At 59.5% G+C, this 26787-nt stretch overlaps 2 protein-coding genes across 6 annotated transcripts in view; one reads left to right on the forward strand and one right to left on the reverse strand.

Moving 5' to 3' along the window:
• The window catches only part of SLC1A7 (solute carrier family 1 member 7), a 42792-nt gene extending 34255 nt beyond the window's left edge, over window positions 1-8537 (forward strand). The window contains exons 6-11 of the mRNA XM_045897671.2: window positions 3099-3198; window positions 3900-4133; window positions 6069-6263; window positions 7028-7162; window positions 7597-7699; window positions 8319-8537. Coding sequence (XP_045753627.2) covers window positions 3099-3198; window positions 3900-4133; window positions 6069-6263; window positions 7028-7162; window positions 7597-7699; window positions 8319-8537 — 986 coding nt within the window. The remainder of the gene's footprint in view (window positions 1-3098; window positions 3199-3899; window positions 4134-6068; window positions 6264-7027; window positions 7163-7596; window positions 7700-8318) is intronic.
• Window positions 1-26787, reverse strand: part of PODN (podocan) — a 58660-nt gene that overhangs the window by 24897 nt on the left and 6976 nt on the right. Inside the window, exons 3-12 of one of the 5 annotated variants that reach the window (XR_006794534.3) lie at window positions 25434-25527; window positions 23803-23867; window positions 22101-22210; window positions 20880-21036; window positions 20459-20574; window positions 19228-19885; window positions 16056-16204; window positions 14576-14789; window positions 12838-12912; window positions 11054-11969 (exon numbers count right to left, since the gene is read on the reverse strand). Coding sequence is in view for 3 of the 5 variants with exons in the window: in XM_045897668.3 (XP_045753624.1) it covers window positions 14603-14789; window positions 16056-16204; window positions 19228-19885; window positions 20459-20574; window positions 20880-21036; window positions 22101-22210; window positions 23803-23867; window positions 25434-25527 (1536 nt within the window). In the remaining 2 variants the exon portion in view is untranslated. Of the gene's footprint in view, window positions 1-580; window positions 11970-12837; window positions 12916-14575; window positions 14790-16055; window positions 16205-19227; window positions 19886-20458; window positions 20575-20879; window positions 21037-22100; window positions 22211-23802; window positions 23868-25433; window positions 25528-26787 lie in introns of those variants that run through there. The other 4 variants (XR_006794533.3, XM_064589131.1, XM_064589132.1 and 1 more) reach the window with 4 other exon arrangements.

Below are 26787 nucleotides of genomic sequence, written 5' to 3' on the forward strand. Positions count from 1 at the left end.
CCCTTTGCTACTCTTCTCTGGGAGGTGCCAAGATCCCCAGCCATAGGCTATTACCATGAAGCCAGTGAAGCTTAACTTGCAAAGGTCTTTCTGTACCTTGTTTGCGTGCGCATTTGCGCGCACACACACTATTATTTTTCCGTAGAGAGGGCCCCAAACTGTATAAGCGTCAGATCCCACAAAACCTATGGGTCTGCCTCTGCCAGCAACACCCAACACACACACAAAACCCTTGTCCTTCGTGGGGACAAGCCATCCAGAACAATCTAGCTCGTCAATCCCCATCTTGTCCTTCGAGACCGTGTCAGAGGTCATTGTCTTATTCTAAAATTGGCATCAACCTCCCTCTTCACCCTGGCCAAGGGCCTGGGAGGGCCTCTCCCACCTCCCTGACTTCTCCACAAGGCTTTCTCACCATCCTCTGGTCGCTCACGCAGGGCATCCGGGCGCCATTTTCTGCCTCGGCCTCTGCCCCAGCCCGCATCCAAATCTGTCAGGTCTACCCCTGAAGCCTCTCTCCGAGCCTGCATTTCCCTCTGCCCTCTGCCACCCCGCGGTTCAGGGCCACCGTCACCTCTCACCTGGCTTCTGCACGAGCCTCCTGAAGAGTCCCTGTCCTGGTGTGTCCTCCTCACCGGCTCGTAAAGTCCTGCAAAAAGCCTCCAGGGGCTCTCCAGTGCACTTGGAGAGGGGGCCCGAGCGCTGCACGCGGCCTGCGGAGCCCCGCGTGCCCGGCGCAGCTGCCCCCCACTCCTCCGCTCCCGCGCTCTCCCCGCCCCCCCCGCTCCCGGCCGCCACGCTGCTTTCCGGTTTCCGGAAGCCGCCTCCCCAAAGCCCTTCCCACTTCCTGCCAACTGGCCGCTCCGGCCCCTTCCTCTCCCCTGCGCCTTTCTCATCCTTGCCGGGGCTGGGGGGACGGAGGTCTGCCTACGCATCATGTCCTCGGGAAAGTCTTACCGACCCCCCCCGACCGATCGGGTGCCCCATGTTCCTCCTTAAACGTCTGACCGACTGCAGTTATGTATCTGTTTCTGTTGAAGTCGCACAGAAGCAGGTGTGAGCTCCATGCAGGCAGAGATGGGCCTGGCTTGTTCCCCACTTATCCCCACAGCCCACCGCCCGGACTGGCAAGAGCAGGCACGCGGGAAAATCTGTTGGAGAGATGGGTGGATGGCTGGGTGAATGGATGGGCCATGGTGGGTGAGGAAGCTCTTAACGTCTTGGCTCGACGGGCAGGCGCGCAGAGGGGCCAGGGCCTCAAGGACGCGAGTGTGTGACAAGATGGTGCTTGGAAGCGCTTGCAGCACATCTGGCAATCGGTCCTCAGTGGACACTCCTCCTCCTCCTCCCCAGCCGCCTCTCTTAGAGGTGCGAACTTATAAACAGGACGTCTGCTGGCGGAGCGGAAGAAACCCGGGGACCCTTGGACTCCGTTCCCTAAGTGTTGACTGGACGTGTGTAACTGTCCACGTGTCAGTGCGTCCGTGTTTGTATATGTGGGCCCAAGTGTGTATGCAGATCTGTGTATGTGTGTCCAAGTCAGCGTGTGCCTGGGCCCGTGCGTGCATCTGTGCGGGCCCACCTCAGGGTGTGCCTGCTTCTGTGTGTGCCCACATCTGAGTGTGAGCGAGCCACACTTGCCCAGCTGCTCCGAATGGTCCCCTCAACACAGCCTCCTCTCCCCATCTCTCCCCTGGTGTTGGGACGTGGCTGATGCTGAGGCCTCATTAGCCTTGACTATTGCAGGAGGCCTCCTGCCACACGCTGGGTCCTGTGCACACCAGCACCCAGCCAGCCAGAGCCCTTAGGTGCCTCCAGGGAAATCTAAGTGGAGACTGACTCAGGCAGGAAGAGGCTGAGGAGCAACAGAGCTGGCAGGGGACCTGGGTCTCAGCTCAGCCAGGCTTCCACAGGCCAGATGGGAGGGGCTAGGCTGTGTCACCTCCAGCTTGGGCCTCTCCTAATCACAGCAGCAGGGTCCCGTGTTATCCCATCACTGCGTGGTAGCTGTTCTGTGGACCGTGTGGGCTCAGGGCTTCTGGGGCAGGTAAAGGGCCTCTCTCTGGAGTCCCGTAGGCCAGGGTTCAAATCCCGGCCCTGCTTCTCCCTGGCTGACCCAGGTGGTGAGCCCCTCCAAGCACATTGCCAGCAAGCTTTCCAAGGGCAGCCACAGAGTGCTTTGCTCTCTATTTTTGTGTCACCAGAAGGGACAGCTGTCCCTTGTCCATGTTTCAGGAGTGGCCTGATGGTGCTCACTTGCATACAGCTCACCTGAAAGAGTACATAAATGAACACCCCCCAAGGAAGGGAATAACAGGGGCTCCAGGAAAGGCTTTATTAGTCATTCCTTTGTTCCTTCCGTCATTAGGTGCTTATCGTTGAGCACCTACAATGTGCCAGCGAAGGAAATACTGTTGTTGCCCTCATGGAGCTAACCTTCTGCTGGAGGAGACGAGAAGAAACAACGGACAACTGGAAAATAATAGTTATAAGTTGTAATAGTGATATAAAGGGATCAGAAAGAGATGAGACAGAGAAGAACAAACCGGGAGTATGCCGAGGGGAGTGGGGACAGGTCCCCAGGCCGCATGCGGAGCCAGGTGGACAGGGTTTCGGGCACCAGGACCTATGTGGGCAAAGGCCCTGTGGCAGTGAGAAGCTTGATGTATTCTAGAAACATAAGGAAGGCCAGTGATGCCAGAGCATAGTGAGAAGGTGAAAAGCAGGGCCAGATGGAGGTGGGAGGTGTAGACAGGTCAGACTGACTGGGGCCTGAAGCAGTGGGGAACTTGGTGATGGTCTGAGGGCTCAGGAAGCCAGTGAGGGGTGTATGGCAGGGAGCATTTTTATGGATGAGCAAGGAGGACGAGACAAGAGCCCTGGTCCAGTGGTGGCGGCCGAGAAGGAAGGGAAAGGGTTGGGGGAAGCGCTGGTGCATCAAAGGCTGCTGGGAAGTCGGCCAAGGCCCGCGGGCTCCATGCGCATGTGGCTCTGTCCGCGCTTCGCCACCAGCCTGTGCCAGCACGTGATGATGTCGTGCGCAACTGCATCTCAATCTGTGGCATGCGTGATATGCTTGTGTGTCCCTGTCCCCGCAGGCATCATGCTGGGCCGCATGGGTGACAGTGGAACCCCTCTAGTCAGCTTTTGCCAGTGCCTCAATGAGTCTGTCATGAAGATTGTGGCGGTGGCTGTGTGGTAAGCCTCATGGGGGGACAGGAGCGTCCTCTTCTACCTTCACCCGCCCCCTTCCAGCCCTGCCCTGTGCAGATGGAGGGACACCCATGGTCCCTTCCTCTGCTTTCCTAGCGTAAGCAGAAAGCTGCACAGGAGGCTCAGCCCTGGCCTGGGGCCTCCAGAGCTACACATTTTCCCCTGGATTCCACTCCTTCCCCCACCCCCTCACCCCCCGCCAGCCCTGACCAGGCCTCATTCCAGCCCTGAGCCTGCCATTTCTGGCCTGGTCAGGCCCACTGGAGGAAAGTTACAAGCTAAGCATAGCCCTGCTCTCCTGGCCCAGTTTCCCCATCACATGGAGTCTCATCAGCTCAGCTTTTGAAGAAGAGGAACACTGGAAGCGAGAACCAGCTGCCCCTCTTGGTTCAGAGCTCAGGCCTTAGGAATCTTCTAGTCCAACCAGTTCAGATGGGGAAATGCAGAGGCTTGCCCAACGTCATGCATGAAGTTCGTGGCACTGCTGGGTTGAAACAAGGGCCTGCTGAGGGCAGGGCACTCCTCAAAGGCCTAGATGGGAAGGCACAGAGGCCAGAGGTCTTGCAGGGCTGGGCTGGTTGGGGGCCGGGGTATGAATGACGCCATGTGCCCTGGTACTGCATCGCTGCCTGGGACCCTTACCTGCCTGGCCCTGAGCTGGCTGCCCGTCCCCACCCTGCCCCCAGGTACTTCCCCTTCGGCATTGTGTTCCTCATCGCCGGCAAGATCCTGGAGATGGATGACCCCACGGCTGTCAGAAAGAAGCTGGGCTTCTATGCGGTCACTGTGGTGTGTGGGCTGGTGGTCCACGGCCTCTTCATCCTGCCCCTGCTCTACTTCTTCATTACCAAAAAGAACCCCATTGTCTTCATCCGCGGTGTCCTCCAGGCCCTGCTCATCGCACTAGCCACCTCCTCCAGGTAGCCCCAGGTGATGCGCAGGGTGGGGAGAGGGCAATGGCTGAATCTGTTCCTCTGTCCCGCCGTCATGTGTCCATAGCCATAGAACCTGGAAAGTTTCAGTGTGGCCCACTTCACAAACTTGGGGGGGAGCTATGGTAATGAGACCAATTTTTGAAACGGATTGCTTGAGGTCCCACCTGCCCGCCGAATGGCAGGAAGCCCTTATTGCCTCTTAACGCCTTCCCCTCCCCTACTGCCCGAGTCTCTAAGGCCCACTCAGTCCATGTGGGGGTGGCTTCTGCACACCTGGGGTCGGGACAGCTGACAAGGGATGAATCTGCAATTGCTCTCACCTTTCTCTGCCACACCATGCTTCTGTTGGAGTCGGGCCCTGTGTTGTTTAGGGACTTGGCCCATCTGCAGCCACGGGGACATCCTGGCTGGATGCCCTGTCACACCTGGACAGTGTCACTAGCCAGTGGGGATTTGAATCACGGTTCCATCACCCACTGGCTGTGTGGCTGTGGGCAAGTCACTTGAGCTCCCTGGGCATCAATTTCCTCACATACAAATTGGGGGTTATGGTGGCCTCTGCCTCAGAGGGTTGCCATGGGAATGAGTGGAGATAAGCCACCAAAGGGCAAGAAGGCTGGTCTGGGCTAGATGAAGTGGCACCTGCTCTCCAGGATCCCAGCCCACAGCAGAGTGCGGAAGAGCCCAGGGGGTTGGAGTCATGCAAACCCAGGTGTCTTTCAAGGGGGAGAAAGTGCTCTATACACCAGGAAGAAAGGGTGGTTCTCCCCATAGCAGATGTCCAAGCTCCATATGAAGGAAGTCACCTGAGCTCAGGCCCGTGTCTCTCTGGAGCCAAAGCCTGGCTCTTCCTTCCAGCCCTTATTGCCTTCTCTTCTCTGGGCCTCACCCTTCCAATCTGTCAAATGGGAATGAAGGCCACCACCGAGATCCTTCCTCGGCAGCCACATGACCCCATCCTTGGCAGCCAAAGCACCTCAGGAAGAACTGAGGAGAAGCAGAGCCCCAGGGAGGAGAAGCCCCAGAAGCCTCATCCAGGAACCTCCACACAGGGCAGGGCCAGGAGGTGGAAAGGAAAGACAAAGTCCCAAGTGGCTGCTGGCCCCCAGGCCACAGGCCAAGCCCTGCTGAAGCCAGCAGCCCTGGGCCATCTCCTGCTTGGCAGGAGCCACAGCCTTGGGCCCAGCACACTGGGAAGTGGACATGGGCCCCCAGGCAGTGGCCTGTGGTAGAGGAAGGGCACTGGGGCCACCCCAACCTGCGTTTTTGTCTCAGCACGGCCACCAGGAGCTTCGCTGCAAACACCGTAATAGTGATCGGAGTGGTTTCTGCCATCTGAGTGCTTGCCAAGTGCCAGACACTGTTCAAAGCGCTTTCTCGTTGAACCACCCTCATAGCGCTGTAATCTAGGTATCACGTGGGACAGGGAGACTAAGGCATGCACAGGTTGAGGAACCTGCCAGAGCCACTCGGCTAGTGGGAGGCTGGGATCGAAATCCAGCAAGTCCAGCCACTTCTTCTAAGCATGGCACAGCGCTGTGACTCTGGGTCAGCCCCTCGTCCCCTCTGGGCTTCTGTTTTTTCATCTGTAAAACAGCCTCAAAACCCCTCCCTCACAGGAAGCCAAGAGGATCGGATGAGCGTACGTAAAGCACAATGCCTGGCGCATAGTAGGTGCTCTGCTGGTGGCGACTCCTTTCCCAACCTGTGTGGTTGGTGGGGATCTCTCAGGCGCTAGGCCTGGGCGGGCCTGGCTGGGCCACTGATCTCACACTCCCCAAGGATGCCACTTGAGACCACTGCAAAGCTCTTTCAGCCTCTTCTCACCGGTGATGAGTAGGCTGCGTGGGGTGGGGACAAGATTCCTGTCCCTGGCAGGGGAAGAGGGTGGTAGGCAGACACTGACCCCTCTGCCCACAGCTCAGCCACACTGCCCATCACCTTCAAGTGCCTGCTGGAAAACAACCACATTGACCGGCGCATTGCCCGCTTTGTGCTGCCTGTGGGCGCCACCATCAACATGGACGGCACCGCACTCTACGAGGCTGTGGCCGCCATCTTCATTGCCCAGGTCAACAATTATGAGCTGGACTTCGGCCAGATCATCACCATCAGGTACATACCTGACACCCATACCCAGTGTAGATTGGCAGGCGGGGAGAGGAGGACACTGGAAGGGCCTTTAGGATTCTTGAGCTCCCAGATATGGTGGGGTTTCGGGGAAGAGGTTTGTTCCAGGCCACACAGCAAGTCAGTGCGGCGGCTGGATCGTGACCTGGCGTCTGTGACTCAGGGCTCCTTCCCCAGCGGCACCCTGCAGAGCAGGCTGGGAAGCTGAGGCCCAGAGGAGGGCCTGCAGTCTGGACACGCAGGGCAGCGAGGGGGCTGCAGGCAGGCACGGGGTGAGCAGAGGCGGGGGCCGGGACGAGGGACAGAGGGGGGACTGCTAGTGTGGCTGGAGCTGAGGGAAGGGTGCTGGTGTGAGGGGCAGAGGCCGTGGGGAAGGCCTTGCATGCCAGCCCGAGGGCACAAGTCTGGCCCTGGGAACCAGGCCCCAGAAGCAGGCTGGGCAGGGCTGTGTGGGGTCGACCTGAATCCCCGGGCAGCTTCCTGGAACCCTACCGAGGCAGTGGCTCCAGGGACAGGCTTCTCCACGAACTCCTCAGGAGTTTCTGCTGAGGCCAGGGATGGAGGCCACGGGGCCAGAGGACCTTGAGCCCCCACTGCGAGAACTTCCCGATGTGGCTTTCCCGACAAGCCCGGCCCCATATGGCTGTCCCCAGAGGCCCTGGCATCTGGCTTCCTTCTTGGAGCCAGGGCCCCAGCAGCGAGGCCTGCCCCTCCTGCTTCTCCCCCTGCTCTGCCCGCCCCTCCTGCAGCATCACGGCCACCGCGGCCAGCATCGGGGCGGCTGGCATCCCCCAGGCTGGGCTCGTCACCATGGTCATTGTGCTGACGTCCGTGGGACTGCCCACTGACGACATCACCCTCATCATCGCTGTCGACTGGGCTCTGTGAGTGGGGTTCGCCGGGCAGCCGGCGGGGCTGGGGGGTGGGCCGGGGAACTGCGGTGGTTTGGCCCAGCGGGGGTGCCGTGCTCACGGACACCAGCCCAGCCGGTGGCATAGTGTGTGGGGCCCAGTGTCCGAAAACGAAAATGTGCCCGCCCCTGTTCAAAACTGATAAAGAACTTCCAGAGGGTGGGAGCAGAGCCTTAGACCCAGCCCAGGCCCTTCTAAGCACGGGCACAGTCACGTGCCCAGGAAGCCAGCCATGCGTCAACCTGCTCTGGCATCGCCCCCGGTGGGGGGCGGGGGGGGCTGATAGGCTCAAGAGGACCCTTAAGGCACCTTGCTGCGGGCCCCAGCCTGGGCTGAGCGCCACCCACCACCAGCTCCTCCTACAGAAAAAAAGTGCCCGCCACTCAGTGCCCACTTTGGCTCACCAGGGACCGCTTCCGCACCATGATTAACGTGCTGGGTGATGCGCTGGCGGCCGGGATCATGGCCCACATCTGCCGGAAGGACTTTGCTCAGGAAACAGGCACTGAGGTGAGAGCAGTGCCTCCCTCCTGGCCTGGCCGCTGAGAGGGGGAGCTGTGGGTGGCGGGGGGGATGTTACCAGGTCCTCTCACCGGGGCCGACAGCCTTCTGCCCAGCCCTCCCTGCCTCTGGCCTCGGTCTCCTCCTCTGTACGGGGGTGACTGATTCCTCTAACGGCTGCTTGCTGAGCACTCACCACGGTGGTGGGTGGATCGTGGGAGGAACAGTGGGAACAACGGAAGATGAAGCCCTGGAGCCTGGACCCTCGCATGGAGGTGTGTTTGTCCTGCTGACAACAATGCAAATGTTTGTACGTCTGCACAGGGCTTCATGGTTTTCAGGGCTCCTTCAATAACTCTGTAGCAGGCTCTCCCACTCTGTGTGTGGGGGGGACAGGCAGGGGAGCCACCAACTCGCTCGCCAGACGGTGTGGCCCTCCTCCACTAAGACAGCCTCAGAAGGAAGCAGGACAGAGTGGAACTGGGGGCCCAGAGAGGGCCTGGGTGACCTACCAAGGTCCCACAGCACAGCTGTAGGAAAACCAATCACATGGTTTGCTCATTCAGTCCACCCCAGTGTCTAACCTCACTCCCTCCTGCTGCTACCAAGGCCTGTTTCCCCTCCCCAGAAACTGCCGCCCTGTGAGACCAAGCCGGTGAGCCTCCAGGAGATCGTGGCAACCCAGCAGAACGGCTGTGTGAAGAGCGTGGCTGAGGCCTCAGAGCTGACCCTGGGTCCCGCCTGTCCCCACCACATCCCCGTCCAGGTGGAGCAGGACGAGGAGTCAGCTGCCACCTGTCTGGACCACTGCACCATTGAGATTAGTGAGCTTGAGACCAATGTCTGAGCCTGCAGGGCCGCAGGGGCCAGGGGAGGCCTCCAGGGTTAGGCGCCAAGGGCAGGATCTCAACTCACCTATTTTTCTGAGCACCTGCCAGGAGCCAGGCTCACACACTCTTCCCACCCTTGAGAGGCCAGAATGAGCCCCACTTGTCGGACAGTGGAGTTCCGGAAAGGGAAAAACCGCAGGTGCGAGCCCCAGCTAGAGAATGATGAGCCGGCATGGCCTAAGCCCCGGCTGTGACATGTCTACTGTGATGGCCTAGGAGGGTGGCAGGCAGGCACTATATGGTCTCACTTTCTGGATCACACAGTTGAGGCTCTGTGAGCTGAAAACATTCACGCCAGGTCTCAGAGCCAATAATGTCAGGGCCAGGACTCTCACTCAAGTCTTTCAAGCCTTGGTCACTCCTTCCCAGAGAACGGGGGCCTGCAGGGCCAGACGCCAAGGGTTTCTGCCCCCCTCCGGGAGCTCTGAGCCACCACTACCTTCAGTTTATGAAGACATAACAACAGCCTGGTTCTGCCCCAGCTGTGTCCCTGCCCAGGCCCGTCCCCCTCCCTGCCCTGTAACACGTGGCCTCAGACAAAGCTCTCCCCGAGGACAGCCCAGCCCAAGGCTGAGGCCCACTGCCTACCGCGTGCCACAGCCCATTCCAGCAGTTGTCTCTCACAAAGCTCAGCTGACGTGGAGAGGGGATGTCTTCAGAAGAGCTGCAGGGACCCTTAGAGACATCTGGGCCAGCCTGCCACAGGATAGGTGGGCCAGCCAGGACTGGGGAGGCAGGCGTGATGGGATGCTTTGGTCAAGTTGCCCATGGAGCCCTGGGGTCAGCCCTCTACGCAAGCCTGTGTGACGAAGTGGTGTTAGATTTTCTACTCCTTTCTGTGTTTGCATATTCAGTGATAACTAAATAAAGGTATTTTGTTTTTTAAGTCTGTGGGCGTAGCGACCACACCCTGGCCAGCATTTCTTTATTGGGCTAATATAGGCTGTCTGCGATGCAGACTGGCCCGACTGGGCAGCCAATGTAGGGTCAGGCCTGTCCATGTAGCCAGAGGATAGACAGGTCTAGCTGGCCTGGCAGTGTGTGGACAGGCCTGTCTGAGCAGCCAGAGTGCAAACGAGCCTGTCCTGGGGACTGGAATGAAGCCAGGCCTGTCTGAGCTGTCATAGGTAGGAGGCAGAGTACGAATCAGCTTCCCCGGGGGCCTGTCTCCACAGCCAGTGTGGACAGACCACAGAGATCAGTCCCCACAAAAGAGACAAATTTCCTCAAATAGTCTGATCCCTTTAGTGAATGCTTTGCTTTCAGGAGCGGATGTGCCCAAAGACATTTCCAGACTCTCTCCCTCATTCTCCTCAGGCCCAGGGTGCCTCCAGAAAGCTCATAGGGGACACAGAAGAGCCCTGGCCACACGGCCTGTTCTGAATGGGCTCTGGGGAGAAGACGCAGCTCTAGGGTCTTGCACGGAGGAGCCCTGGAAGACACTAAAGCGGGGGGAGGGGATGGGCTTCCCAAAGTCACTCAGAGACTCAGGAGGGCACTTGCCCTCCCAGCCCCCACTCCTGAACTACTTCCTATCCTCCTCCCAGGGCCGCAGTCTGAGGAGTCCAAGAGGGGCCCTGATCCTAGGATCCCCGTTCCATTGCAGAGCCAGGGGCTGGAGGGTCTACCATGGGAACATCCTTCCTTCATTAAGGCCTAATCACCAAAGAGAGGTCAGAGGTCAAGCTATCAGTCATTCCCACAATCATGTGGACGGGCTAAAACATCCCTTCCTCGTGTCACATCTCTAAGGCCCTTTGAGCAGTGGAGCCTGGCCCACCCCAAGGCAGGAATCTGCTCTTCACTGGGCTCGACAGGAGCATGCTTACACACCTCCAGGAGCAGAAGGACACTGCTTCCTGGGCGTCTCATCCACGGTGGGGCGGCTCTGCTCGCCAGAGTTTCTGCTTTGCTCTAAGCCGGGTGCTGCCCCTCCCAGTTCCAGCTCTGGCCCTGCTGGGGCTGGTGGGAGCACTAGACATGTCCGTCATTTCTTCTCTGGGCAGGCCTGCAAAGACCTGGGCCCCCAAGGGACTCTGCTCTAGCTCGGGCCTGCCTCCAGGCTCCTTCCCATCCCAGCCGTCCTGGGGACACCCCCATCAGTGATGCCCGCTCAGGGCGCAGGCGGTCCTCCGGGTAAGCCTGAGTAGCCCAAAGCCAGGAGGTCCTCTGCTCAGATGCTCAGCCTCTGGAAGTGCAGAGTGAGCTCACAAGCCCCGTGTGGTGGTCCTGGCCGGACCTGCTGACCCCCACCAAGCAGACGGGCCACACATGCCTCAGGCCTCCTTACCTGTGACTAAACCCCACACCCCTGGACCTCGGCCCGTGAGATGACTTGTGGGCCCAACAACTAAACTCTGCGCCGACTCCTGCCGGTCTGGACAGGCCCTGAGGTGCTTGTGTCCTGCCCACCCCCAGCCGGGCGCCGGCCCAGCACCTGACAGGAAGCACACACAGACACGGCCACGGGCTGCCAGAAAGGGGTAATGCTTTTATATTAGTTTTTCTGTAACAAGAAAAATCAGCTTTGAGGTGGTTTTTTTTTTTTTTTTATCATTTTTTTCTTAAAAAGAATTCAAAGTCCAAAGGCACCCAGAACTCCCCCACAGGCCCGAAGAATAAAAAAGGTATGTCATCAGGGCAGCTGGGCCTTCCTCCTTGCTTAGCCCTGCCCCTCCACCTCACTCCTGCCCAAGGCCCCAGCCGCCCCGGGAGACTTTCCCTCTGGCCTCGGTGGGATTTCTGTCAAAGACGTGCCTGTGGCCGGCCGGGGCATGGCAGGGGGTGACCGCCCCAGCGGCTGGGGGCCAGGGCAGCAGTCCCAAAGGGGGGAACAGAAACATCAGCTTCTGTGAGTTCCAGAGGGTGGCGGGCCCCTGGCCACAGAGAGCTCCAAGATAACTCTGTCTTCTCCAGTGGACGGATGGACAGACGGCTGAGCAGATGGCAAGCTGTTCTGGCCAGTTCTGGCTGGGGCAAGAGGTGTTGGTGGCAGGGGCCACAGAGGGCTGTCTGCATGTGACTTGTGTGTGTGTGGGGGGGGGGTCCATGGTAAAGGGAGCAGGCACCCGTGGGAGCCAGGGCAGGGTCAGACCCTTCCCCGAGTCTGCATGAGTCAGGGGCATGATGGCGATGGAGGGCCTGGGAGGGGAGCGGAACTGTCCGGTGGGCGCCGTGCAGCCCGCAGTGTGTGGACGTGTCGTGGTGCCTGCCCATGTGTGGCTGAGGGCGCTGCCGGAACGGGTGGGGATGGGAGACTGAGTGCTCAGCCCGTGTGGTGGCGGCAGGCGGCTGGTGGGGGCGGCACTGGGTGCGTCTGTGAGCATGGCAGACCGGGGCTCACAGGGCACGGGTACGTGCTGCAGAAAGGGGTCCGGCGGTCCGCTGTCCTGCAGAACATGTGGAAGAGTCAGGGGCAGACCTGCCAGCTTTGGGAAGGTGGGCTCGAGCTAGGAGGCCCCCCTGAGGGGACTCTGGGAGGGCTAGGCCACTGCAGGCGGGAGGGGGAGTTGCTCCTGGGGGCCCAGAGCCAGCAGGCCACCCACTGGGCAGTGTTCTCGCTGACTGGCCAGGCCTGGTATCGACTCACCTCTGGCCACTCCCCAGGGCCCCTCCCAGGCAACCCCGCAACAGACCTGCCTGAGGCCAATGGCCTCCAGAGGGGACAGATTCTCCCCCACCCCAGGACTCCATAGCCCCCTCAGGAGGGCCAGAGCATCCTCATTGAACAGCTGGTCACCCCCCCTCCCTGATCCCCGGCTCTGCCTGAGGACAATTTCTAAACAGGAGGTCTCCACCTTCTCCCCTAGGGCCCCAGCAGCGGCGGAAGGGGACTCCCAAGCATGGCCTCTGGGCCTGTTCTCCAAGCTAGGATAACGACCCCATGCACATCCTTCTGTCAGCCCCACTTCCCTCTGTCATCCCCCCATGGGGTCCTCACCACCACCCTGCAGTCTCCTCTCTGACCCAAGCCCCTACTTCAAGTCAGTGTCCTAACAGTGGCCCAGGGGCCCCTTCCCATAGTCACAGCCTGACCCTGTGACCCTGCCAGCTCAGCTCATTCTGACCACAGCTCTCCTCCCGGCTACTCACCACACGGTGCCCACTCTCCAACGTCCCTCTCCAGAGGCCCTGCCCACCCCACTCTCCTGTCTACACCTCCTTCCCTTCCCAGACTGACCCCCGGGGTCCACGCTGCAGCCATTCGCTTGCCAGTACCCTCAACATCCTCGTTCCTTACCCTTCTGTCCCACACACCTGGCCAAAAACCCCGCCACGGATGGATCCAATGGCCCATCTTCTCCACACCCACCCCGGTCAGCCGAGCGCCTCCTGCTGCACAGAGAAAACAGAAGGCTGAAGGCATCGGGCTGATAGGACTGCGTGTCCAGCCACCAAGCCACTAAGCTGTGTGTGACTGCCGCCACTCGGTCCTCCGTCCCTCCTGCCAAAGCCGGTCCCTCCTACCGTCTCGACGGGGCTAGCTTCGCCCTGCTCTCCTCTGTCCCGTCTTTAACCCCCTCCTCCAGGCCAGCCCCTCCCCATCAGCGCTCCGACCGGCTCTGTTTCTGAACAGGGCAAGAGGTAATTGGAGCCCCGCCTGAACTCCACACCCCCGTCCCCCTGCCACCCTCTCATGTCCTCCCTTCACAGCCAAACTTCTTGAGAGAGGTGTGTACGCTCCGGGGGGGTCTCTCCTTGCCAGCTCCTTTCTCCACCCCCACTGCCCTTGAGGCCACGCCCCCACAAGGTCACAGCTGAGCTCCTCGTGGACAAATCTGGGGGGTCCTTGCTAGGGCTCCCTCCACCTGCCTCTCAGCAGCACTAACACGGCTGCTCTCTCCACAAGGGCCTTGTGCATGGGGACACAGTGTGTAGTCGCATGCACGCGTCCTCCACGCGTGTGCAAGCACGTACCTGTTCTGCGCCTGGGGATGTTCCATGGAGCACGTGCATGTGTGTCTGTGCGCACTATGCGTTCTGCAAGTGTGTGCTCTGTGCGAGCGTGTTTATTTTTTTTTTTAAGATTTTTAATTTTTTATTAGAGAGAGAGCGAGCACAAGCAGGGGGAGTGGCAGAGGGAGAGGGAGAAGCAGGCTCTGCACTGAGCAGGGAGCCCGATGCGGGACTCGATCCCAGGACCCCAGGATCATGACCCCAGCTGAAGGCAAACGCTTAGCCGTCTGAGCCAGCCAGGCGCCCCGAGTGTATGTGTGTCTAGACACACGTGTGAGCATGGGTACATGTGTGTGCACAATGTGCCCACGTGGGGTGTTTGTTTTGCACATGCACATAATCTCCCTCTGTCCTTGACTGCCTGGGGTTTTCCTACCTCCTTCCCTCCCTGCTTCCCTCCAGCCCCTTCTGCAGGCTCCCTTGCAGCTGGCCATGGCCTCACACTCTCTCCAAGCGAGCTCCCTGAGCCTCCTGTGGCCTCCGGACTATTTCTAGGCTGATGATGGCTGGACCCCCATCTCCAGCCTAGACCTCACTCTCCAGCCCCAGACCCGTATATGTGGCCCACCCCTGGGCAGCCGCCTGAGCACCGCCCCCCCCGGCCTATCTAACTCAACATTCCTACCACCTCAACAAATCTGCTCCCCCACTACTATCATCCTCCCGGGATTCCAAGCTAGGTCTGGGGGCTTGTCTTCTCCCTCACCTCATGCCCAGCAGGGCGACTCTGGCCTCTGGAGTCTGCTTGTCCCTCCCCAACCCCCTTCAGGCCATCTGCTTGTGTGCATCCTCACTGGCTCCCCCATCACCTGCGGCCTGGCTCACAGCAGTAGCCTTCTCCTGGGCACCCATATCCATTCCCTGCTTCCACCGTCCCAGCCCCTGCGCGTGTCCCATTGGGGTGCTCCTCACCTTGGAGAGTCCCCAGCCTGTGCCGGCCTCCCACAGGCTTGCCAGCCCATCACCCAGGGCCCATCCTGGGGTCAGGGACAGGACGCTGGTGGGGAGAGGTCAGTGCGCCCCCACACAGACCACCTACCTATGTCACATCCGGTTCACCCTGTCACTATCGCCTCTCCTCATCCTCTTCATCCTCGTCCTCCTCGTCTTCCTCATCTTCTTCCTCTTCCAACTGGCCCCGGTCCTTGGAAACGTCAGCAAACTCAAAGTTGCCTTCTATGTCCAAGACCTGCAGGTGCTTCAGCCTCCGGAAGGCACTTTCCACCACGGAGCCCACAGCCAGCTTGTTAAACCTGTGCGGGCCGCCATGTGCGGTCAGTGCCAGAGGCCTGACCCTCAGAGTCCCCACCCCCACCCACCCTAGCAGGGAAAGAGGGAACAAGATCTCCAGGAAGAGGGCACAGTAAGCACAAAAGGGGTGCAGGGCTGGGGGGGGGGGGCAGTGCTGAGAAGCAAGGTGCATCATGTAAGTCCCAGCTGTTCAGTGTGGCTATAGCTTGGAGCGGGGAGTGAGCCCAGACCCTGGGCCACTCATCTCCTACAGTGAGGGGCAGGCCCCCATCTGCAAATGCTCCAAGATTTGGGGGTGGCAGACGTGGGCGCCTCCTCTCTGCCTGGGATTACCTCCCTCTGGGATTAACCCCAAGGCCTGGGGCTCCAGGGTTGCCAGCCTAGAGTTGCCTGGTATGGCGTGGTACATAGGCAAGGCCATGGTCAAGCTGGGCCAGGGCGGCACTCGGGCTGAGGGGAGGCAGAGGCTGGGCTCTGATATCAGGCCCCTCAACTCTTTGTGCGTTAGTCCCCCACAGGAGCCAAGGCATAGGTCACACTCTACCCCAACCCAGCCACCAATCCCCTGCAGGTGCACATTCTGCCTTCTCGAATCTGCCCCTTCTCTCTGAGTCTGGGGGTTGGTTAGGTAGGATGTTGGGAAGAACCACCCTGACTCTGCTGTCCTGGGGAGTGGGCTCCCCCATTAAAATCATCCTAGGGGCGCCTGGGTGGCTCAGTCAGTTAAGCGCCAAACTCTTGATTTCGGCTCAGGTCAGGATCTCAGGGTCGTGAGATCGAGCCCCACCTCGGGCTCCATGCTGGAGCATGCTTAAGATTCTCTGTCTCCCTCTGTCCCTCTCCCCTCTCCCTCTGTCTCTTTAAAAAAATAAAATAAAATAAAAAATTCATTCTAAACCCCACAGCTCAGTGAGGACCTGAACATCTGCCATCTGAGGCCCAGGCTCAATCCTGGCCAGCTGCGGGCACAGCAGTCACCTGCACTCTCTGGTACCCCTTCCCGCCACAGTAACATCAATAACGCCCACACGCACAGCTTGTTAAAGTTTCTGAAGTCCTTTTACAAACCTATAAACCTCACCAGGCCCGGCCAGACTGTCCCCACCCTTGAGAGCTGATGAAACAGAGGCTGAGGGGGGTGTGGGATGTACCCAGGGTCACACAGCCAGTCAGTGAAGCCAGGCTTCGAACACTGATCTACCTGGGAGCTGTTCCCGGATGCCTCAGCGATCCTGCCAGAGCCAGGCTGACCCTGGGGGCCCTCCTACCTGAGAAAGATCCCTTTGAGGTTGGGTGTGGAGTCGAAGGCATTGGCGGGCACGGTGCTAATCTTGTTGTTCTGCAGGTACAGGTACTCGAGGGACTCGGGGAGCCCCTCGGGGATCTCTGTGAGTTGATTCCCAGCAATGTCCAGCAGCTGTATGAGTGACCAGGGGAGTCAAAGCACTTAATGTCTTGCAAAGATCCCACCCACCCCGTGGTCTATCTAAATCTTATGACAACCCTGTGAGGTGGGATCTAGAACTACCCCCATTTTCCAGGAGGTGAAACAGAGGCTCAGAGAGGTTAAGAGATCTGTCCAAGGCCACGCAGCCTGCATGAGGCTGGAACCCAAACCCTTGTTCTAACTATGTCCTACCCAGCTCCTTCTGCCTTTCCACATGAATTCACAGCCAAGATATCTGGGTGGCACAGTCCCTCCTCCTTGGCACGCCTGTCCCCCACATCAGACTGAAGGCCCCAGAAGGGCAGAGGCCAGGGATCCTCCAGTCTTTGAATATCCCCACACTGGTCCCAGATGAGGGTGGGGGTGGGGGTCCATACGGGTGGGGCTGCTCATTCACGGACTTCAGAGGCCATGTGGGCAGAGGCTGGGAGCAAGGCTTCGAGGCCCACAGTGACCCTGGCATGGCAGCCAGCCCTAGGCTGGTCAGTCTCGGGGTCGGCACATGCCTAGAGTGCTGGCCGCAGGTGGCCAGGGAAATGGGGTGGTTTTCCCAGGGCGGAGCAAACATGCGATGGCAGGAGACCTGGGCCCAGCGCCCTGCCTTCCCCCAGGCCATCAGCACATACTCGCTCCCACACACCTGGGCAGGTACAGGTGCTTCCATCCTCCCTGAGCTCCCTTCCTCACCCCGACAGGCTGAAGCTCAGGGTCAGGAAACTGGGGGCCATGAATCGAGATTCAAGATTCAAGGGGAAACAAGCTTTACACACCTTGGAGAGCCTCCCCGTCACCTCCCCTACCCAGCAGGAATCCCTGCTCCCCGCTGTGTTCCCGCCACGCAGCCCTGGCACCGCTTCATTCGTTCCAAACATCCTCAGTGCCCACGGGTGCCGGGGAAATGGAATCCACGGAGATGCTGCCTCTGCCATCGGAGGCTGCGGGCGGGGGTGGACCCAAAATCTGACGACAGCCGGTGGAACTGGGCTGTGTGGAGGGGACGCAGGGGAGGGGCCTGACCCAGCCTTGGGTCAGGGGAGCACAGCGACCGGCACAGGCGGGGGCTCTGAAGCAGGGGGAGCAGCTGCTTTAGAGAGATCCCACAGTGCGAGGAAGAACCCCCCACCAGACACCTCATCCCTGACTGAAGTCACCCAGGCCGCACCTGCCCATCACTGAGGGCTTCCTGAAGGAGGTGACACCTGGACTAAGTCCTAGGTATATCACAAGCTCTAGGAGGGTAGTGCCCCTCCATCTGTCTTACTCCCCACCAGGTCCTCAGTTCTAGAGCAGCTGTGTCTGCACATGGCGGAGGCCCGGGACAGGCTGCGGAACGGAGTGAGCAGGTGTTAGCAGGGTGCTGGGCTTCAGTGGCGGGGCCAGGAGGAATGACACCCAGTGTGCCTGGGAGACTAAGGAGCTTGGCTGGGAGCAGAAGCAGGCCAGCCCTGAAAACTGTGGCAAGGATTCTGCCTTGGGTTCTAAGAGCAATGGGGAGCCATGGGAGGGTTCTGAGCAGGACTGGAAGGTGAGCGTGTGTTTTTCAAGGTACCCACCAACTGCACATGGGATGTAGGAGTGGAGAGCTCCTACGGAGCTGGGGTCCAAGTGAGAAATGGGGGTGTCTTGGCTTGGAGTATGGGCAGTAGGGATGGAGAAAAGTGAGTTGAGAGGTGTGACAGTGGAAATGGCAGAGTTCAGTAAGAATGGGTGTTGGAGGGCAATGGCATGAAAAGGGGGTGTCAGGGGCAGCGTCCGGGCCTCCCGTGGGCACCCCCTCAGCGAGTTAGAAAATGGAGTAGGTGGAGCAGGTGTGGAGGAGAAGACGATGGGATCTGGGCTCCTGAGGACAATCCACGAGGGCCTGGCCCAGGCAGCTGGATCCCCGTGTCTGGCCCTCAGCAGGGCCATCTGGGTGAGGAGAGACCCCAGCTAGCTGTTCCTGCAGGGCCAGCTGCCTACCCCCAGCTCCCACCCCGATCCGCCCTCAGGGCTGAGTCCTGCCTGCCTGCCCCCTCCCACTCTGTGGGCTCGCCCCTGCACCCCCCTCAGATATGCTCATCATGACTGCTCTCCCAAAATACAGGTACTGTGAGCCTACCACACAGAGGTCCCCGGGGCCAGCAGTGACCACAACAGACTAAAATGCCTGCCCCTCATTCTAGCAGAAGGGCAGGCAACAAACAAGCAGACAGATGACCTAATGCCCAGAGGGATGAGGATTATGAAGAAAAACACAGCACAGGAGGGTGATAGCTGGTGAAGGAAGACCTCCCAAGCAGGTAACATTTGAGCAGAGCCCTGAGAGACAGGGAGGAGCAAGTTCGGGGGTGGGGGTGGGGGGTGGGGGGTGTACATTTGGGGAAGGGGTCCCCCCAACCCCCTGTAGTGCAGCAGAGTGGGGGCACTTCCTGACCTTGCAGCACCAAGGCCCTGCCTCCCAGATTTCTCTACTCAAGTTCCCTCTTGGTCCTCACTGAGTGGGGGCTTTCACTTACAGCCAGATACCCCAACTGACTCAGACTGCGGCCACAGCAGCCTTGCCCACTCAGCAGCCCCAGCATGCCTCAGGGAGCCTCCCCCAGCCCTCCGCACCGGGAGGTCAGCCTGCCTCCCAGACCTTGCGCCCTCCCGTCCCCCAAGCCCAGCCTTTCCCAGCCACCTGTTCCTGAGCCTTCAGATGGGTGAGCTTGACTCTCCAGTGCCCCCCGCACTGGCCCCACCGGCCCCTGGACCGTGGGCCTCCTACTGGCAGCCATGAACCCCCTTATCCCCACAGCCCTCCTGCAGGTGCTGAGCTCAGGCCGGCCATAGCAGCCGCTCGCTGCTGTGCCTGGCATGCCAGCCATACCGACTGCTTCCTGGTCTCGCCCCCACCCCACGGCCAGGCCCTCCCACCCACCCCTCAGCTGAGCCCACACGATGGGTGGGCGCGGGGCAGCCATGGCAGCCGCACCCCACCGGGCATGACCCAGCCCCTTTCCCCTCGCCCTTACCTGCAGATGGGCCAGGTCCGCCCAGGCCCGGGGGCCCAGGGCCCGGCTGCGCAGCCGGTTGCCGGTGAGGTAGAGCTCACGCAGCTGGGCCATGCCGGCCAGCGCCCCGCGTGCCAGGGCGGCCAGCTCGTTGCGCTTGACCTTCAGCACATGCACGTTGCGCGGCAGCCCGGGTGGCAAGGTGTGCAGCCGGTTACCGGACAGGTCCAGCGAGCGCAGCAGGCGCAGCTTGCGGAAGGCATCGCGGTGCACCTGCGGGCTGGTGATGCGGTTGTAGCTGAGGTTGAGCTCCTCCAGGAAGTAGGTGGTGGCGAAGTCGTCGCGGCCGATGCCGGTGATCTGGTTGTGCAGGATCATGAGCGTGCGCACGCGGCGGGGCAGGCCGCTGGGCACGCGCTCCAGCGCGTTGTTGTACAGGTGTACCGTGTGCAGCCGCTTAAGGCCCTGGAAGGCCCGAGGGTGGATGCCGCGCGCGTGCAGCTGGTTGCTGTGCAGCAGCAGGTACTCGAGGCTGCGGATGGGCGTCAGCACGTCTGCGTCCACGCTCCGGATGGCGTTCTTCTCCAGGTGCAGCAGCACCAGGCTGCGCGGCAGCCCCGCGGGGACCCGCGACAGGTTGTTGCTGGACAGATCGAGGTACTCCAGGCTGGAGAGCTTCCTGCGGGGGCGGGGGGGGGGGGAGGCGGGATGAGGATGGTTGGCGGGGGCCCACATGGTGCTTGTTGCCATCATTCCTCCCGAGGGAGACGGCAAGGGAATTGCGTCTAATTCATCCCAGCTCTGCCACTGGGTGACCCGCGAGGGGACCTCAGTCCTCTCCCGCCTCTCCTTGGGTTGATGCAACGCTGTATTGGTGTAGGAAGAATCTAGTGTGGCTTCTGACACAAAGGAGCTTCTCTGAAGACCAGTTGTTTAAGGCCTTCGGTAGCCACCCTGGGCCTAAAAAGTGAAAATTCATTTGCCTTCAACAAATACACTCCAGTCTCAACTTTGTACAAGAAGCCAGCCTCTGAAGATGCCTCACCGGAACTTTGGCGGGCTTTATCTACACACCACTCGTTCTCGGGGACAGAAATGTCAGCAGAGGCACAGCTCCAAAGTTCCTTCCCCAGGAAGCTGGCCAGGGACAGGTGGGGGGTGTGGGGGGAGTGTGCGCGAGGCCCTGGCTGCTGGGCCGGGGGAGCAGCGTCCCGGGTCCCGGGCTCCCACAGGGGGCCCAGGCGGGGCTTACCAGAAGGTTTCGTTGTCCAAGCCCTCGTCAGTCAGGTAGTTGTTCTGCAGGTACAGCTCACGCAGGTTGCTCAGCTCACTGAAGGCACCTGGTGGGATCTTCTCCAGCTTGTTGTTCTAAGGGGTGGGATGGTCGGGAGGGGAGCATGAGGGACAGCCAAAGGGTGAGGGCAGGGCCTTGGAATGAGATGTGGAGAGGGGCCTGGGGAGCCGTGGGAGGAGGGCCAGGCCTGGAAAATTCTGCATGTGATATCAACAGCCAGGTACCTGGGCTTCTGCCTCGTTCCCTACAGTGGACACTGTGCCCTCTGGCCTGTGCCCAGGGCCCCACAGCCTCACCACTGGGCCTAAGTGGACCGGGGCTCTTCCCCCATTGCAGGTCCCTACTCTTTTGCTGCCCCTCCCCACGCTCTCCCTCCCACCTTGAGATGCAGCTTATAGAGGGCAGGCGGCAGGTGCTTGGGCACATGGCGCAGGAAGTTGCTGGACAGAATGAGGATCTCGACGTTGCTAGAGCCGTTGAACATGTTGTCCGGCAGCCCGGCATCCGCCAGCTTGTTGTTGTGCAGGTACACGGACCTGGGGAATGAGGCACAGGTCCTCACCCACCCGGGCCCCCTCCACCAGCTCACCTGATGAGCCTTCAGACCCTGCCCAGGTTGGGCCTGGGCCCAGGGTACCCTCTTCCCATTTGAAGAACCTCAGACCCCTCCCAATCCAGTCCCCCCTACACAGCCAAGGAGACCAAGGACCCCCCTGAGGCTGCCGCACACCGCAGCGGCAGAAACAGGATTCTGGATCCCTGCCTGGCAACTCCACGCAGCTGGCTCTGAGTTCTGTGGGACTTCCCGCAGATGGGGACTGTCCCTGCCACCTCTTTGTCTCAAGTGTCCAGTACAGGGCCCAGCTCAGAGGAGGTGACCTCTCATTCATTCAGCAAATATATAGTGAGTGTCCCTATGTGCCAGGACTATTCTAGACTCTGAAGAGATAAGCCGTGGACACAACCAACAAGACCCTGCCATCATGCCGCTAACATACTAGAGGGAGCAAAGACCAGAAATAAGAGAAACAGAAGATATTTAAACATGGAAGATATAACTCATTCTTGCTGTGTGACCTCTCTTGGGCCTCAGCCTTCTCATTGGTGGGATGGGACCACACAGTGACCCTGGCTCCTTCAGGGGATGGAGCCAATCAAGTGAGGTGACAGATTACAGGACAGAAGCAGCACCGGGGGTTGTCAGTACCCCCTAGCACCACCCTGCCCTGTTCACACCCCTCTGCTAGGAGGCCTCACTCCTTCCAAAGCAGCTCTCAGTGAGAGCCAGCTCTACCTGTTGGAAGATGCTTCCTTCCCCCATGGGCTGCGGAAGGAGGGAAAAACCCTCACCCAGCTCCCCACAATTCCGCAGACATCACTCTCTGATCTTGTCTCCTGGACAGATTCCTCTCAGCCTTCAGATCCTGCAGCCCAGGCACCCCCACCACAGCGCTGGGCCAGGGGCATCCTGCCAGCTGCCCAGCATGCCCCTCCTCCAGGGACTGTCTGGGCTTTCTCCGCCTTGCTCAGGGCTGGGAGTGTCTGTCTCAGCTCCTCCCTCTTCCCCAGCCGGAGCCCAGGGCCCCATCTGACTTCTCACCTCAGGTTTGGCTTCTGGCCGAAAGTGAGCCCGTAGATCTTGGTGAGATAGTTGGCAGCGAAGTCCACACTGATCAGGGTATTTGGCAGGAACCGGGGTGCCAAGGTCAGCTAGAAAGGGAAGAGTTGGGGCAGAAAGACCAATGAAGGGCAGAGGCGGACTCTGGGTCCCCTCCAATTTGTCACCTGCTTGCAACCAGAGCCATCTTTCTCAACTGGAAACCCATCCCACTCCCCTGATAACGCAAAAACAGAACCTCCATGGCTCCCTCCAGCCCTGAACATGGAAAGCCCTCTAGGCCTGGAGAGTCCTCCTGGTCTCTCCCCTCATTGCTCCCCAGCACAGACTCTCTGTACAGCCACCATGAGGACCCACACTCCTCCAGACAAACCCCCCCCACACCCCAGTATCTAGCCTTCATTCATTCAACAGTAGGCCCTGAGTCTGCAACATTGCAGGCCTGGTTCCAGGTGCTGGACATGCCCTGGGGAACAAAACAGAGAAGTGTCCCCATCCCCACCCCCTAAAGCTTGCATCTTAGTGGAGAAGACAAGGAACAAGGAACAAAAGTATCGGAGAGTGGTAACACGTTAAAACAGACTGAAGACAGAACAACTGGGTTGGGTGCGCAGGGAACAGGGGACACTTAAGGCATGAAGGCACCACTAATGCCATCTGAGGGAAGAGCACCCATGGCGGCAGGGGCAGCGAGGGCAGGCCCCACGTGGGGGCTGCCACGTCCAGGGGCTGGAGTAGAGGGAGTGAGGGGGAACAGGAGTTGTGAGGCCCACACACAGGCCCTCCAACCACAGGCCACGGGGAGAAGTGTGGCTTTCATTCCGGGTGGAAAGTGAAGCCTTGGGAGTGTTTGAGCTGGGGAAGGGGGGATGAAGGGGCTGGTGGACCAGGGCCAGAGGGGAGCCGAGGGCTCACAGTGGGACTGGGTGTGGGTGAGCAATGCACCCTGGATTTGTGGCTCAGACTCAGATTTTTTTTTTTTTAAGATTTTATTTATTTATTTGAGAGAGACAATGAGATAGAGAGAGCATGAGAGGGGATAGGGTCAGAGGGAGAAGCAGACTCCCCGCTGAGCAGGGAGCCCAACGCGGGACTCGATCCCAGGACTCCAGGATCATGACCTGAGCCGAAGGCAGTCGCTTAACCAACTGAGCCACCCAGGCGCCCCTCAGACTCAGATTTGAGTCTTGAGTGGGAGGAGTAGAAAGGGCTGGGGACGGCCATTGCATATGGCCAGGATGCAGATGGGTGCTAAAGCCCGGGGAGGGGATGGGTCTCCTCGAGAGAGCTCAGAGAGAAGGGGCCAAGACAGAGCCCTGGGACACACCAACTGTTTTGAAGTCGAGTGCCTTTGTGCCTCTTCTCCTGCCGTCTCTTCAGCAGTGCCTCCCCCTTAGGGCCCCTGGCCAAAATCCTGTTACCCTTCATGGCCCTGCTCAAATGACACCTCCTCCAAGAAGCGCTCCAAGTACCCCCTCGCTAGTGGGGATGAGCTGTCACCCCCTACACTTCCGTAAGGCCTGGGCCTCTGTTTTCATTATCTGGCCACTCTGATGCCCTGCATTAAAGTGTGGGGTCCTACCAGGACCATGTCTGAGCAGCAAGGGGGACCCAGTGGCCACCCTCGAAAAGGCCCTAGTGAAAGTTCCCTGAGCTCAGCCCCAGACACCAGGGGGCCCCTTACCTTGTTATTGGCCAAGTACAGGTAATTGAGGTTGGTCAGATGTTCAAAAGCCTCCTCCGGGAGCCCTTCAAAGGACAGGCATCGGTCAGAGCCCTGGATGAAGGAGATGCTACAGGGGAGCACGCCACCACCAACCCCTGCAATGCCCACCCCACTGGCCAGGACGGGGGAGGGCTCCCCTTGAGACAGGCTGGGTTCCGATCCCTTCCCAACCAGTCCCTGCAGGCCTGCCCAGCCCTCTCTTCTTTCCCCTTGCTCACAGGGGCCCCGGCTGAGAGGAGCAGGCGGAAAGGGCTCAGAAATGACCAGTCCTTCACCTGCTCGGGGCCACCCTGGCAGGAATGGGTCTTCATCAGGTCAAGCCACAGGGCAGAGGACCCAGCCCCACCCTTCCCCACCAGGAAGGAGTGCTCCCCTCAGGTGTCAGAGACCCTCCTGACACCCAGCTGCAGGGCAGGGTGGGGCAGGGGCCCCTGCACCTCCCCACCACCTGGCCCAGCCCTGTCCCAAGCTGGCAGATGTGATGTCAGGACTTGGCTGTCGCTGGGAGGCCAGCCAAACTGGCCCTTCTCCAGTCCTTAGGCCAGCCTCTGACACTCAGTTCCGGGCTCCCAGCCCCTGGAGATGCTGGGACTCAGCCAAGTATCTAAGGAGAGGGAACAGTTACATAAACTGCGCGGCATCCCTCCGGGGACGGCCCTGCTGTCGCTGAGTAGAGTGACGGCCACCGAGAGCGTTCAGCACCATGAAGGATGCTGCTGTGTTAACTGCTAGGAGCAACGAAGTAGTTATAGTAGTTACCCTATTAGCTACCCTATAAGCTCAGCTATGAATTAAAAAACACAAAGAAAAAAAAAGCCTAGATTGGACTATGGGGAGGGTTGTTCAACTGTATAAACTTCTCAAAACTCATCAAACTGTACTTTCACGTTGGGTAAACATTACAGTATATAAGTTAGACCTCAATAAAGTGGTTTTTTAAAAAGTGGAAAGAAGGCCCCTGGGTGGCTCAGTTGGTTGAGCAACTGCCTTCGGCTCAGGTCATGATCCCGGAGTCCCTGGATCGAGTCCCACATTGGGCTCCCTGCTCGGCAGGGAGTCTGCTTGTCCCTCTGACCCTCCCCCCTCTCATGTGCTCTCTCTCATTCCCTCTCACACAAATAAATGAATAAAATCTTTAAAAAAAAAAAAAAGTGGAAAGAAATATACCAAAACATCAATACTGATGAACTCTGCGTGGCAGAATTATGAGTGGGTTTTTTCTTTTCCATTTCATTTTTTACATTTCCAAATTTTCTATTATAATCATAAATTATTTTCCTATCAGAAAAAAAATAACCTTTTACAAATCGAGGATTCTACAGCTCTTTGATTCTAAAGGCCTTCTGTGAATCTACCTACGAGCTCTGACAAAGGCCCTGGGAATCAAAGCTTCTTTGATTCTCAGGCACACCCGGGAGCGGGGGGGGGGTGCCTCTCAGGCAACCTCGGGGAGCCCCTTGCCCATGGGGCCTTGCTGCCAGCCCAGCCCTGCTGTTTTCCATATCCCAGGATCTGCGGGGTGGAGCTCTTCCCATGGGCACCAGTGCCCCACCTGGTGTCCCCGGCCCGGGCTATGGGGCATCCCTCACCTCGGGAAGTCAGGCGATTGTTCTGGAGGTTCAGAGTTTCCAGCCGATGCAACCTGGAGAGCTCCCCGGGGTAGATCTTCTCCAGCTGGTTGTTCTGGGGGTTGGGGGACAGGGGTGGTGAGGAGGCCTCACTAGAGGCCCAGGGCTCCTGCCTCAGTAGAGACTCACCCCCACCCCAGTCCCAGGAGCCAGTCCCTCGGTTGGGCACCTCCGTTGGGGTTCACCCCCATGCAGACAGACCTGGGGCTGGGCCAGACCTGGGCCTGAGCATGGGAGGCCCAGCAGTGACCACAACAGACATGCAGGTCTCACCTTCTAGGAGCCCATACATGGGCATCTAGAGACAGTTCAAACTTGGAGTGCATCTCCCCTCCGGACCTGCTCCTTTCATGTTCCTACTTGGTGACAGGCATCCCAGCCCGTTCTCCCCACCCCAAGCCAGAAAAGACTTTGGGTTCCCTTTCTTGATGGGGAAAAACCTGTGGTCCTCACTCCTTTTGGAATACTTTACCACCTCCTCCAGAAGCCTTCCTGAATTGGATTGGGGCCTGGATTAGGAGCTGCTCTGGGCCCCGCTGCACTAGTCCTCTGTCTCCATCTGTTACCTTTACCTGTTTAGATCCCTGTCTCCCCACCAGACTGTCCAAGCCCTCCCTCCGTGCCCAGCACCTGACCTGGCACCAGAGGGGTAGAGCAGGTACCCAGGAGACATTTTATGAATAAATGAGTGAATGAACCAACAGCGAGTGTTGCTTTAACTTGTCCCTTTCCCTCACAGGCTACCCTGGCCTTGGACTCCCATCACCATCAACCTGGACCCATCATCTTGGGTGACCGTGGGCCGGTCCCTTTCCTTCACTGGGCTTGACCTCTGGGAATGGGTACAACAGCCCCCCCCGCTCCCCCAGGGCTCCTGGGCCACACGAAACTGGTCATGGGTGCACCAGCACTCCCAGAGTCCCCTGTCTGGAACACTGTGTCCCACTTCTCAAAACCTAGCCTATAGCCCAGCCGGAGAGAGCACTCTATCCGGGTCTAATTTCTCTTATCTTCCTGGCCTGAAATGGCGTCTGGGGCATCCTGTCCATTCAGAGGGTCGGCTGCCAGGCAGATCCGTGTCCATTTCTCACAGAGTCTGACTCTGGGGGGTCTCAGCCCAGACTCCCCCAAGCAAAACAAAGCAGTTGTAACAGCACGGTACTCTGCGACCAGGGTGTCAGAGCAGGGACCGCCCTAGCACCCTGTGTCTGGCGTTGGGGAGCCACAAGTTCTGGGGGTTCTGGACGAGCCGGGGGCTGTGGGCAGGGGGATCGGGGACAGGAGCCGTGAGTGTAGGGGGCAGCGCCGTGACCGT

The sequence above is a fragment of the Mirounga angustirostris genome, unplaced genomic scaffold (assembly GCF_029215605.1).
Source record: "Mirounga angustirostris isolate CCGP_5_RB_7025 unplaced genomic scaffold, mMirAng1.0.hap1 SCAF_4, whole genome shotgun sequence".
Taxonomy (NCBI): domain Eukaryota; kingdom Metazoa; phylum Chordata; class Mammalia; order Carnivora; family Phocidae; genus Mirounga; species Mirounga angustirostris.